General features: G+C 34.9%; 2 protein-coding genes across 11 annotated transcripts; both read right to left on the reverse strand.

Moving 5' to 3' along the window:
- Window positions 1–1456: 1456 nt before the first annotated feature.
- LOC105109328 (uncharacterized) lies at window positions 1457–6639 on the reverse strand. 10 transcript variants are annotated; one of them, XM_011004007.1, is made up of 5 exons: window positions 6358–6639; window positions 4215–5865; window positions 4062–4118; window positions 2095–2221; window positions 1457–2007 (listed from the first exon to the last, which is right to left on the reverse strand). In XM_011004007.1, exon 2 carries the CDS (start codon window positions 5784–5786, stop codon window positions 4386–4388), a length of 1401 nt encoding a protein of 466 aa, XP_011002309.1. In that variant the 5' UTR covers window positions 5787–5865; window positions 6358–6639; the 3' UTR covers window positions 1457–2007; window positions 2095–2221; window positions 4062–4118; window positions 4215–4385. The 10 variants fall into 10 exon arrangements, with proteins under 10 accessions (XP_011002309.1, XP_011002308.1, XP_011002307.1 ...); XM_011004006.1 differs by having other exon boundaries at window positions 2095–2225; XM_011004005.1 differs by having other exon boundaries at window positions 4062–4125.
- A 268-nt stretch (window positions 6640–6907) lies between these two features.
- On the reverse strand, window positions 6908–8309 carry LOC105109329 (uncharacterized). Its single transcript, XM_011004008.1, has one exon. It carries the CDS (start codon window positions 8161–8163, stop codon window positions 7201–7203), a length of 963 nt encoding a protein of 320 aa, XP_011002310.1. The 5' UTR covers window positions 8164–8309; the 3' UTR covers window positions 6908–7200.
- Between the last annotated feature and the right edge of the window lie 5922 nt (window positions 8310–14231).

The raw sequence follows: 14231 nt of genomic DNA on the forward strand, positions 1-14231 counted from the left end.
GATTTAAGGCAGACAAGAGTTGCAGTGTAATTTAACAAAATTGTCCGATTTGACTTGTAATTTGAATAACAAGGGACTAATATTTTGATTTTTTTTTTCCCTTTCAAACCAGCACTTTTCCAAGAACATACTTGAAAAATATCACTATTTTCAGAAAAGTAACAATCTTAATGGACTGCACTATTCAAATTAACCCATTGTTCCTGGCAAAGCAACCTTAAATTTTGTCTTTTTGTAAACAATCCAAACAAAAAATTTAGAAAAAACGAAGGTAAGAAAAAGTATCATACAAACCTTACAATGTTTGTTCATAAGAATAATCGACACTAAAGAAGAACAGGGAGAAGCACATCAATGGTGGCCCTATTGTCTCTAGAACTTTAAACTTAAACTCCATGGTATTGTTTGTGCAATAAGTAAAAGAAGAGAGTTGTAGTGGAGAAAAGAAATTAGACATGGCACCTCACTAGAGATTTTAACGGGGGAGGATGAACATAAAAATGGCAAGTTGGGCCCCGGACGAGTGAAAGATCGAGAGAGATAGTGATTTGATAATTAAAAAAAAGTTTGTTACCCGGTTATGGATGATAGCAGTAGCGATTAAATATGTGCAATGATGAAAACTAGAAATAATTTTATTTTGCATTAAATGCAGCATAAAATCAAGGCCAGAAGAAAACAATTGTGTGGAATAGTTAATGATATGAAGATCATAAGCAATATCTAGCCACCAAGATAGTAATTGCCATGGGAAGAGTTCAAGAAAGAAAAGACGAATTACGCACTTTTGAATTAAAATCTGAAATTGACTCTAAAAATAATTAAAATAAAAAATAATATACAAGTTTTTTGAATCCCGGCTAGATATAGCGAGCCAACACCATATATAATTAAACCTATAAAATTATCTAGTAAAATTTTAACCCAATTCAAAATCTAAAATATGGCTATTTTTTTGAGACTATATGTTTAATATCTTCAGGCTTGCTCATGTATTTTAGCTAGTCTATTTGATTATGTACGTATTCACAATCTATATATAATTTTTCAAAAATATTTCTTGGTTGTGCTATTCATTTCATTGAGTTGTTCATAGTAACATAACTCATTAGCCTGTGATATTCTCTAAAACATTTTGAAACTGTGTTAGTTTTAATTATTATTATTATTTTTTAATTTAGAAACGTGGTATTTTAAGAAACCACCCATCAAATTAGATATAAGCAATCGTAGACATGAGTCAAAATCATAATTGCACTAGAAACAAAGAAGGGCCAAAACCAAACCCTAGCATATTGTTATTAGAACAAGGCATCATAGCAGGACAGCTGTGTTGGGCTTAGTGGACCAGTTCGAATGCCAGCACACACACACACACTCCATTGCTCATCCTGTTCAAACACTCTCGCAGGAAACTCATGATAGCAGATGGTAAAACCAATCAAACAATAAATTCTCAATGCCTTCGAAAAGAAAATCCGGCAAGACATTAATGCTCTTTGTCGAAACATTGAGGAGGAGAGACCAACCTTTACTTAATTGTCAATACAAATCCTTTTTAAACACCTAATAATACCTCTCCAATAGAGTCCACCAGAGAAGTGGCATGCGTTTAGGATAACTTTAGTTTTTGAGAAGCTTAGTGTGAGATCCCACTCTTTCACCAGTAATGAATCACTAGCCTGTAGGGATTTCCCTCTACCACTTTGCTAGATCACGTACTGAGATGCTCGACTCAATATGTGATCATTCATGCTCTCTTTTTAAGAGATTATCAATGGATTGACTATTAGTGGGATTCACAGTTCAAACGAGAGCCCTTTTCCCTGCAAGACCCAAGCAAATATGGATAATCTTCTAGTTCACATTCTAAGGAAATAGGGCCAATCCTACCCTCAAAGTTGCATGCACAAATTAAGATAAACACTTCATCTGAGGCATTCTTACCTCCCCAGCTAATGGTCCATGGACAGTCATTGCTTCAAACTGGTTCACAATAACTTGCCCCTGCAGAAGTTTAAGTCGTTAGCCAAGTGAAACCAGAATGAGATTCCATATGAATGCAACACTTTCAAGACTGAAGGCATATTATACCAGTTCTAAGAAAGGATATAGGGATTCTGCATTTTTTAGTCACTTGTTTGGGTAATAGAATTTGCCAACACCTTGAGCATCAACCAGAGTCCAATGAGCAGGATTTTCCACTAATCCGATAACCCTCCTGTCTGTATGCAGAGAAAGCATTTTGAGACATAAAGATAATAGACATCGTGAAAACCAACACTTCAACCTTGAATGCTATTTGAGATATGTGATGAACTTGCGAACAGATTCTTTTCTTGTGTCGTGTTTATACTTTCAGGAGAACAGAGAGTTGTTAGAAAATCAATTACAAATGTCAAAACTAAATTGAGCTTTCATACGTTTAATTTGTCTGATAGTCTGACAAATCTTTTCTAATTTTCAGAAAGCTTTTCTCTGTGAAATTTGGACTTTTCATAAATGGAGTTTGCAGATGGGACAACACGATCATATTTAGCTTGTGGCAGGAGAGTTTAAACAAGCCTCTATTGATAATTATTTAACTGGTTTATGGTCTGACAACGGTTGGTTTCAAGTCTGTTTTTCTGTGTTCTTAAAATTGCTCGACTCTGCCATATTGTCTGCCTACAGTTTTTGCTCGTGTTCTTTTGCATATTTGGAACATGTCCTGACACTACACCTTATCATTTTTAAACATTCGAAGAAACCTATAATTCATTTTTTTTGACATACAAAATCAAAACAAAAAATATACGAATATACGTAGGTTACCAGCCAACAGACGCAACGTTTTAACACGCATGAACAAATAGTTAATGATAAAACATCATTTAACCATTCTCTTGCCACGATACCATGAGTTCAAACTGCAAAGTTTAAAACGCAGTAATACTAACAGCACAAGTGAGGGATCAAAGATAAATCATCACAAAACTATTGTTGCATTAATAAACATAAGAATTCTGATTCTCCCTTGGAAGACTAATATTTCCCTGCCACCAGCAAATTAGGTCAGGAGCTACCACTTGGTGGAATCTAAAATACCATTGTTAGTTTCGGTAGCGATTTTTCTGGATAGACCAACTAGTTGTAGCTCTAGCTTAGAGTAACGAGTTGGTAAATATGCGGTCAATAGGTGAAAGTTCAGCTGTGCAAGTAATTGATGTGTAGTGTGTACTATGTCGTGTAAAAGGGTTCAGAAATAGCCAAGCAATTGTAACTAGGCCAAAAAATTTAAGGCTCTCTACCATGTAACCTTGCATGAGACCTTCCCTTCAATAGTCCAAGGCCTATAATGTTTCTTTCAACTCTGAAACTATAACCATTTCTATAATCAATTCATTTCCACACCTAAAATATCAAACTTTGCACACTTAAACCCCCCAAAACTAAAACCTCAACTAAACCTAAGTCCCTCTGGAAGAACTCCATGTATTGATGATCCATGAGATGGTTTTCTACTACTATATTTATATTTGACATATAATGTATTTTCTAACAGAAGTAACTAGATTACTGTTCTATCCCTAGCCTAAAAAATAAGGGACATGAAAAACTATGGAGCAAGAAAGGTAAGAAGTATTGTCATGCACATGAAACTGATGTAATTGATATGAAACAAGGATGGCAAAGTCCTCAATCCAAATCTGCTAGCAGTTTGATATTAACCAGGCATGCAAGATATCTTAATGAAACCCATGTGATAGCCAATGTCATCTTTCGACAAAGCATCAACTAGTTGTTTGGATACTGTTACGTGTCTAAAAAATTTCACAACAACATGGTATGGTAATGTGTAGAAAAAGAGAAGCCTGTACAAGGCTAACAGAGCAACAAAAAGTTTAGGTGTGAAGTCTCTTGTCGCACTGAATTTGGATATCACAAATACAAAAGAACAGGGAAGCAAAAAATTCAAAAAGGAAATAAAAAACTAAATAAAATTATTGAACATGTATATTGTATATAACTAAAGGCAGAAAGAACCAAACGAATCTTTCACCAAGAGTTCATGCGCGTACCGGTTAAATAGCTGCTTTCTGTCTTATAGAACACCTACTATGCAATCAAGGATGATGCTGCGTGCTTCGGTAAACGTGTCTTTAGTAAGAAACCACATAGATTCCCAATGAAACAGCCAGATAATAAATCTACAACAGCAAAAGTATAAACACCTGTAGTGTGATCCCAATATTTTGCTTAAATTGCAATTGGCACTCAATGCCTAGATTGGCAAACACGGTCTTCATAAACACAAACATGTATCAGTTTCCAACAACACAACTAAATCACAGTACTCAGACAAGGAACATGCAATCAATTTAACCCTTATTTCTATGGCTACATCAGTTCAAGCTTCTCCTTCTACGTTCACGGTTATGTGCATTGTCTGCTCCTGCAGCTCTAGGAACTTCAACCCTTCTCCTGGATGATGAAGAATTTGTTTCTACACTATTGTCCACTTCTGAAAGCCTAAAAACTAGATTTCTTCTTCTAGAAGATGAAGAAATGGGCACACTAAAATTGCTTTCTATAGCAGTACCCATTCTATGGCTTTCCAATTGAGAAACAGTGACAACATCGTCAGGCCTGGAAGAAGAAGCAGACTGTGGCAATGTAGAATCAGCATCGGCAACAGTATCCGGGTTCTGGCCGTCAGGTTGAATAACAGCAGCAATGCTTGAAAATGAATCTCTATCAGCAGGACGTGAAGATTGTTGATGGTTTCTTCTCCCACGATGGCTGTGCAAAATTGCCCCAAGGTCCTCAAATAATCTTTCAGTAGATTCCATAGCAGATTCCATTGCAGAGTTCACTGCAGATGAAAAGGAGGATAGTGAAGCAGCTCCTTGAAACAGTAACCTAGAAACTTGAACAGAACGGTGGTGCTGGCTCCTGTCTGCTCCTATGGAAGGCAGTGCCTGAGAAGTACTGGTTCGATTTGCCAAGAAACTGATTCTGTCAGATTCAAGAGGAACACCATCAAGACCCTCTGACGGAGGTATCTCCCCCATTGCAATGAGCACATTGCCAATATACCGCATTCTTTCCTCAATGGAAGAAGAAAATGCACCGTGATTAATGAGTTGTTGTCTCACACTCTCAACTCTTTGTGCAGAGGGCCTAGGAGGAACCCTCAAGCCAGACTCCTTTAACTTGAGCTTCTTGTTATCATCACTGTTTCCATTGCCATAAATTGGAATAATACTTGTATCTGTAACCTCTTCCACACAAACAGGGCATTCTTTCACATTCGAGTAAACATAAGACAGCTGATAGAAGCACGGCCAGCAAAACAGGTGTCCACAACAAGTTAATATAGGATCTTGTGCCATATCAAGGCATACGTTACAATCAAATACACTCCTCCTGTCAGTTCTGGCCTTCTTACCATTCCCATTCCTGCCTAACGCTTTAGCTATCAAATAGGTACTCTTTCTTTTGCCAAATTTATTCATCTCATCTCTCCTTTCTTCAGTAGCAACACTAGCCTCCCCAATAAGCAGCTCACCATCACTGCGAACATTAACAGTAGCTGGTTCCACAGAAACATTCACTGTTTGAGGGGTAAAGTGACTTTGTCTCCATCTCTGTCGTTGTCTAGCCCTGAAAGTAACTGCTTCAAGCTGCCTGAGGCGTTCTTCTATATGACCATGGGTGTTTTCTAATTCATCTCGTATGGATGCTAGTCCCAACAGCGAGTCATTGGAAGGGTATAAAGGCTCTTGGTTCAAATCAAGATCCATTATTTCTAGCAAAAAACTTACACCAATCTGATTCAAAAATCTTTCTACAACAAAAACCAAAATCTCAATATACCCTACCCTGCAAAGAACAATAAAAACACATTCTTTAACTCAACCAGAAACTGAAATTTCCCATTATCTTAAACTCCCTCAAAACAAAAATTAATTGACACAATTATCACTCTCTGAATAAGTAAATAAGAGGGGGAAAAAAATCCAAACTTTACTAAACTAAACCCTCCCTGCATACCCAAAAAAGAAAATCAAAATCAGCTTAAGAAAAAAAATAATTAAAATCCAAACCAAATCGAACTCCGACCAAAATGAAAAAAAAATAAATCCAAAACCAGCTCAATCATTGATTTAGTCACTAAAAAACAAAACCCAGAAACTGAAAGTTCTCCCCTCTATATTTTTAATCTTTTTTTCAAGCAAAAAAAAAAAAAACCATTCATCTTTTGAGGCCCAAGAATGTAAATAAGACCAAGATTGTAAGCAAAAACACAATCAAACAATAGCAACAATAATAATCAAGAAATTGAAAAAGAAAAGAAAAGAAAAGGATAAGCACCTGTATGGGGCAGATGAACAACTCAGGTCTTCTTCAAGATCAAAGATTTATCGATAAAATCATTTTATAGCAATAAATAAAAGTCAAAGCAAGAGGTGGTAGTTGTTTGAGGGATTGATTGACAGGTGCTTGGTTTCTTGCATGTTCCAGGCCAGCTGGGTATAAAGTGCTGTCGTTTTGAGCACTGACTTTGATGTCCCTGAGGATTTAGGATTGGAGTTGTGGCACCAAAGCTACTAGGTCAAGAAACTTGGGTCCTGTTATATTCTTTTGAGAGCTAATGATATTTTTGGTGGTTTCTGCTTTGTTTAAATCTCCATTTTAGTCCATATACTCTTAATTGTCTTCTATTTTTGTCCATGGTCTTCGAGAAAAATCAATCATGTGCCCATGGCATTGTATTTTTAAGTAATCTATATGGAGAAAGAAATAATTTGATTGATTAAATTCGAATGCATAGAAATTAAATAATTTTGATATGTAATGTTTTTTTGTCGAGTATATAATTTGTCTATATATATATATATATAAACTTTAGAACACAATGAAATGTCTTAAATCACAATTTTCTTCTCAGAAATCAGCATCAACTACAACAGATTATTCATGGGGACAGTGAGTTGATCTTGATGGCTAGTAGCTTCCTTTAGTGCAAATCTTATTCCCAAGTACTGATGATGATCATCATAATACAACAATTAGAATTTAAGGGTGCGTTGTTTTTTTTTACTTCCCAAGGATTCTGTTTTTCTCTTGCAAGAAAAAAAATATCCTGGAACCTCAGATTATTAAAGCATAGAGAAACAGACGTTGTCAATACACATGAAAAATCTGAATAGATAGCTAAAAACTGGAACCACCTCCAAGGTCCATTCCACCTCCAAATCCTCCAATGTCAACTCCGCTTAATGATGATGACAAATCCACACCACCCCCACCAAAGGTGCCTCCAAGATTAATACCTCCGCCACTATTATTTCTGCCACCACCAAGACCACCGATGCCAATACCAAGTAGTGCTGGCAACAATATAGAGCCTAGCTGGTTCAATGAAGAATTCGCCTGCCCCCTTGGTCTCCCATTAGACATAGGCATATTTGATCCAAAAACATTTGAGGTAGCAGCTTTTGGCACATAATTGTTGGGGGCAAGGTTTTCCATGACAGGAACTGTTGCCAGTGGAGTTCCAACGGCCTGATACCGAGGAATACCTGATACTGGTGCTGCTGATTGGTAGTATTGGGCTTGAGCTTGAGCTGGATTTGGCTGTGATACGGCACAATCCAAGTGAGCATCAAATCCACAGAGGTTGCACCTATAGAGCCATTGCTTGGAACCAAAGTTGTGGCATATGTCACAAGAAAAGCTCATGTTAGGGTAAGGAACAAAGGGTATAAGATTCAACTGGTGATGATGAGACTGGTGGGTGAGCACCAAGGGCATGGCCGCACATGTGGTATGGATATAAATGTTGCAAGTTCCACAATGGTAAGAGAAACCATTTCCTTGCTTCCCACACGCATCACAGTTGAATAAGTCTCCAGGATACATGGGGGTTGAGAGGAGAGACAGAACATGGTTTTGGTGATATGGATGAGTGATCTGTTGAGGCATCTGGGAACAAGAAACATGAAGAAAGTAGTTGCACTGTGTGCAAGCGTAGATCGATCCCGAGATCTTGAGCTTGCAACATGAACATGAAGCTAGGCAAAGCGTCTGTTGGGGCTGGTAATTGGAGAGCTGTAATGGGTGTGGATGGCTGAAATGCTGAATTGCAGCTTCAGTTTGGGCAGGTAGCCTCCCCATGAACCTCAGATTTTCTCTCTTCTCTCAACTTGTTTTTAGTGGTAAATCAAACACTTCTGCTCAAATTCGCATGATATCGACACACGGTGCTACCGTTGACTCTGATATCAAGCAAGGTCAACTAAAGACGCGGTAGAGTTTCCAGGTCAAGTTGCTTTTGTTTAACATGTTTTGATAACCATAAGAGCAGTAAGGGATTTGAAAACTAAAACTCTGAGCTGGATGGAACAAAGTAGCTGGTTGGTGGCAGGCCATGACAAATTCGTATGGAACCTAACAAGTGGTTCACAGGCAATTTTTACCAAGTTGCAAGGAAAAAGGTTGGGGAAATTGCTGAACCTACTATTTACTGTGACAGGCTAATGATGAGCCTAAGGCTCAATTGCTGACATTAAAAGAGAGGTTAATTGACAGTGCAATGAATTGATTCTTCAACCTTGCTTTCTTTCTACTTTCTCAGCACTTCCTACACCAGAAACCACTCTTAGCACATAGAAAGCAATAAGACCTTATAACCATCGAAGAGATTCAACTTTCTGGCAATGCCACTTTGGAATAATGAACCTTCAGAGAAGCAACTAGGTCCGTTCTCACCAAATCTTATTCACTGTTCAGTTAGCCGCACTCGTTGAACAAATATTATGCTTCTATAATTATACAACCAATCTAACTATCAAATTATATATTATTATTGACCTTGATTTTTCCTTATCTTGAGGATGTAATAGAGTACGGAATGAGGAGATACATATCCTGATATCCCAATATAAAATTCTAGTTGACTTTGGGGTTAAGAGAATCCTGCTTATACGCGACCTTGCCTGCCAAATTCTAGCAGTAGAATTTACTTGATCAAATACACTAAGATGGAGGAGATGCAGAAGTTGAGAGCAGAATTACCAACTTTTTTCGCTAAAGACACTTGTTGGAATCCTTGTGAGAGGCCAATATGATCATAGGAACGACTTCATGGTTGTAAGTTTGCAAGCATGCATTCTCGTTCTCACAATGCATGAGAATTATTATACCTCAATTTTTAACATGTTGATTTTTAATTTAATTTTACAGGAGTTAAAATATAAAATTGAAAAATTAAAAATTTATTTTAATGAAAAATATAATTTATCAACTTATAAGAAAATTAGAAATTATAATGTGTCTCAACTCTCCCCCAGTCTCAGTCTCTTCCCCATCAGACAGACACTTCATTCTTCAATCTCAACCCCTAGGAGTTGCAACTTCTCATATATACAAGTCCTTTTTCCCTTCCAGTCACTGACCTTCAGTCTCTCTTCCCCTCTCTCCGCAGCTCCCTTATAATCACAATGCCATCAATAGCTCCAGCAACCGGGAGCAAACACAAGCTAGCAGCAGCAGCAGCAGAGGGAACTCTTCTGTCCTTTCCTCCTCTCCTAAAGCAGCATCCACCGGCATCCGATGCGCCCTGCATGTCCAGCAACAGCCTTCTTTTCGGTCCAACACTTGGAGCAACACCAGTATCGCAGTGTAGCAACAACAAATAGCACAGGCAAGCTTCACCGTGCTCCTCTCGTCCTCCATTAAAGCAATGTTTGGAAATTGGGTCTTCGGATTGCTTTGCTGGAAGATTCAAGACCACCGTCTCCATTTTTGCCACCACTTGCTAGTGTCAAGGGAGGGATGTCATATTGGGTCTTCGGATTCATGGGCCTTTTCATATTTCAATTTCTTAATTGGATTTTGTCTTTAAAACAAGCCCACTTCTCCAACTTTATTAGCTTTAAGGCCCATTAGCCTTGAGATGCCGAGAAATGCTTATGCAATGTAGCTGGAAACTAATGTATAATTATAATATGACATGAACAAAATTTTATGGAAATAATAATTAAGGGTTAACATCATATTAGGGCTCAGCCTTACACCAATTTTAAATTGAGTCACCAAATTGATTGTTTTATCAATTGGGTCCCCAAAGCATACACCAATTCTCTAGATTTCTCAAAATTCTTAAAATGAATATGAGAAAAATTTCCCAAAACATAAAAGCAGATAGATCAAATAGTTATATAACAAAAGCTAAACAAATTCTGTATTCTAGAGAGAAAAAACACTCAACCTTCTCATTGATTTTTTCAATATTATATGAATAATGCTGCAATTTCTCCTAAATTATGAAGGATTTGGGTATGAAATTCTTATAGAGGAAAATAGACATTTTGTTCTACCTTTAGTAAAACTTTTACATGGAATGGCTTCTTGGTTATTGAGAATCAAAATTTTCAAACCCTTCAAGATAGAGAAGATATTAAAGTTGCTAGGGTTAAGAGGGCATTTTTTTTTTTTTTTGTCTTAAAGCTTAATTGGTTAAAACTCCTATTTGACATCTAGGGATTTAAATGCAAAACAAAATTTAATCTCAAAGGCTAGACTGTCAATATGCTATCGGAAAATAAATCATGATATCCTATTAAAAATAATATATATTTATTTTTTTAAAATTAATTAATAAAATATCACTAATTACTTTCTCAATACTATAATATTTTTTTGTCTACTGCAACCTTTTCTCATAATGTTGTATTGGAAAAAATTACCCGTATAAATTCAAATCTCAAACTAAATCAATAACATCATTTCAAAAATGGATTGATATCAACAATAACAATCAATAAAAAAATAAAAAAAATAAAAACAAAGAAAAAAGACAAATCTCATCAAGGGGTACATCTAAAGATGGAAAGCTTTCAAAAATAATAAGCGTTCAGCCGAAGAATTTGTTGCCAAAAACAACATACGCTACTCAAATTTCATTGAAATCTAGTAATTATTGACAAATATATTAAAAATATATTAAAAGGCATTAGAGATTTCTTGTAGCCATAGACATGCTTTACTATTCACTATAATAATGGAATTACGTTTATAGCCTTGAAAAGAACAATTGATTGCTTTAGGTTTAGAGGCGTTTTGGTTATTTTATATTATTTATTTGTCATCACTAATTTATCTGGAGCTGTTTTTGTTAATTCATCGTTTAATGTACAATAAAATAAATAAATTACCTAAATTTAATTGTTATTTTATTTTTTTTAAGCTCATAATTTTTTAGTTTTGCCTTTCAATATTTATACTCATAGCATATCAATAAATAATAAGTTTTAATTGTTGATACATGTATATTATTGATAAGTACATTTAAAAATGTGCAAATTAGTTAAAATATTTGGGATATTTATTGTGAAGCGAATAGTTTCCTAATCTAGTTAGGAGAATTTTATAAAAATATGATTTATTTTAAATTTAATTTTAGATTTTATAAATTAAACCAAACCCAAAAAAAAAACTCACTATAAATCAAAGACTCATTAAATCAATGCTTATTAAAAAAGCACAATTAAAAGATCAAATTAACCCTGTTTAGTTTTTTTATAAAAATACAAAATCAAAGTGAATCATTAACTCAATTTAATTATTCGTTCAAATCAAGATTAATTTGATTGATGGAAAGATGACATTTAGATGGTGTGAATTTTGTGTGTTTATGCCTTATGGGGGCCAATTATAGAGGGTTGGGTTTGCGGCAAAAGGGGAGGGGACAGGTGCCCCATGTGAAGGAGACAAGTACCAACATTTCCAATCATTAGTACTGCATCACATCCCATATCTCTCACTCCCTTCCTCCTAAAACCTATTTTATATTCACTCTCCGAGTGATTTTCCCTTCATTTCATACAGAAACGACACTACTATTAATTTATTTTTAATTTTTCTATTAATTAATTAATAGTTTTAATGAGAAGGACTCGCATCCTCATAGACATATCGATTTCTTTTCTAACATATTCAGTTTCATGGAGTGTTTTTTTTTTTTTTTGTGGAATATTGATAATTTTAACATTTACTTAATTTGAAAATGGGAGAGCATCACATTGAAAGAAAGAAAGAAAGAAAGAAAGAGTATTTTCTTGCAGGATTGAATGATGAATTACTATTTGTTTTGATCATATAGTTTGTGGACCCTGAAGTATACAATTATTGGGTGTGATTGGTCCCAAGTATGAAATATAAATGGAAGACAGTGATGGTGTTGGCCTTGTCTCCCTCCCTCCTTGTTCCTGTTTTGGGTAGGAGGACTATCATCCCTTTCAGAAATCTACCACCACCATCTCCTCCTCTTTTATTACCCTCTCCTCGTTACTTGTCGCTTTCTCCTCCTCCTCCTCCTCCTCCTAACTATATTTAGAAAACATTCTTAACTTCGTATATGTTTTCTTTTACAGAAGATGTTAAAACACGATACATCCAAATATAAAGATGTAAATATCATCCATTGATCTTAATAATGCACATGTTACACTTGTTCATGAAAAACTTCATAAAAATCATCCATTGATATTAATAATGCACATGTTACACTTGTTCATGAAAAACTTCATAAAAACACATGAAATTGTAATCCCAACTCCATCTTATATTTAATTAATAAACACGATGATCGGTGCTCGGTTTAGATTAACCTGAATCTTTTTAATTTTAAAATAACCTCTTGAAGCAATATTATTTTATTTTTTTCAGCTAAAAAAGCCAGAATGATACTTTCTGTTTATAAATCTGGTTCTATCATTTACCCCACTAGATTTGATCCGGCTCGAGTCACTCTATCAAGGCAGACCAAGTATTACAACTATGCTCCACATAGTCTCAATAACCATTTCCTTGGACCCTTTTTAATCTCTTTTGCTCATCTAGAAACAGCATATTATTGTACGCAGCATGTATGCTTTCATGCTGTGTGATAGGTAGATGAAGAGACGAGAGAAATGTTGGGTAATCAGTTTGAATACTAGCAGTGGGGACTGGGGACCTTCCTGTCTACATTTGGGGCTGACGCAGATGGTAGAAAGGGCTATAAAAAAATGAAGAAAAAAAAAAAAAGTCTATGAAATAGTTAGGCCTTCTTACAATGTCAGCATCAGCTGTTACAACGCGTGCATATGGGGCTCATAGTCAAATCCTTATCGCTGCATGATTGCTTTCCCTTCTCTCACATTCATTATTTCTCCTGGCCTCCTTTTAGCTTTGTTGGTTGCAGAGCTAATTCCTGAAAAAATAAAATATAAAAAATGCACAGAACCTAAGCTCACTGTGTTTAATTTAATTTATACTAAATTCAGATATAATATTTGATGAAAGAAAGAAATTCATTTGACAACAATTACAGAGCAATTATAATCGAGCTAGTGTTTTTGTTGGATTGAGTAAAAAACCGGGTGAATGATGGATGGATAGTACACAGCAAACAAAATTATATTTGGCTGATATTTTATAGCAAAAGAGACATGTATGAATGGCTTAGGAACTTCCTTTATTGAATAAATTTATTTTTAAAACAGCAATCAAGCACACTTGGGAAACAAACCAGAGTAATTTAAGATTATCACCTGGGCTGCCTTTGTTTATCTGCAGTTTTTCTGCGTGCAGTGTAAAAAAATACAGTTAGGTATTTAATAACATATCAAATTGTATTTTTTATTACGTGGCTCATTAAAAAATTGAGTTTAAAATATAATTAAAAAAAAAACAGTTATTACATGTTTTTGTGATCGAGTTTCGTAAAATTCTGTTTATTTTTAGGTTTTAAAAGTATTTTAAAAAAATATTTTTAAAATTTAAAATAATATTTTTTTTTTGTGTTTTCATATTATTTTAATGCGCTGATATCAAAAATAAATTTTAAAAAATAAAAAAATTATCTTGATATATTTCAAAGTAAAAAACATTTTGAAAAACAAACACAATCACGTCCATAACTACATAATTACAAAACATTTTATATATGTTTTTTTGTTATATATAAATCTCAACTATAATTTTTATCAAATATATATCTAATTATATTTTTTTAAATTTATTTTTTTTCAAATCCCAACCATAAAAACTACCTCAAACTCAAAATATACATGCAAAGACACTTTTAAAAATAATAAAAATATACCGTACTACCATAACATGATTGTTCATTATGTACATTGAAATCTTGCATCACGGTCACATAATAAACTTTATGATAAACAACAAGTACCAATCAT

Source organism: Populus euphratica, unplaced genomic scaffold (assembly GCF_000495115.2).
Source record: "Populus euphratica unplaced genomic scaffold, PopEup_1.0 scaffold438.1, whole genome shotgun sequence".
Taxonomy (NCBI): domain Eukaryota; kingdom Viridiplantae; phylum Streptophyta; class Magnoliopsida; order Malpighiales; family Salicaceae; genus Populus; species Populus euphratica.

What these genes read in the sequence shown, in the direction of transcription:
- LOC105109328 (XM_011004007.1), bottom strand. Translation starts at nt 5,786, where the DNA reads ATGGATCTTGATTTGAACCAAGAGCCTTTATACCCTTCCAATGACTCG.
- LOC105109329 (XM_011004008.1), bottom strand. Translation starts at nt 8,163, where the DNA reads ATGGGGAGGCTACCTGCCCAAACTGAAGCTGCAATTCAGCATTTCAGC.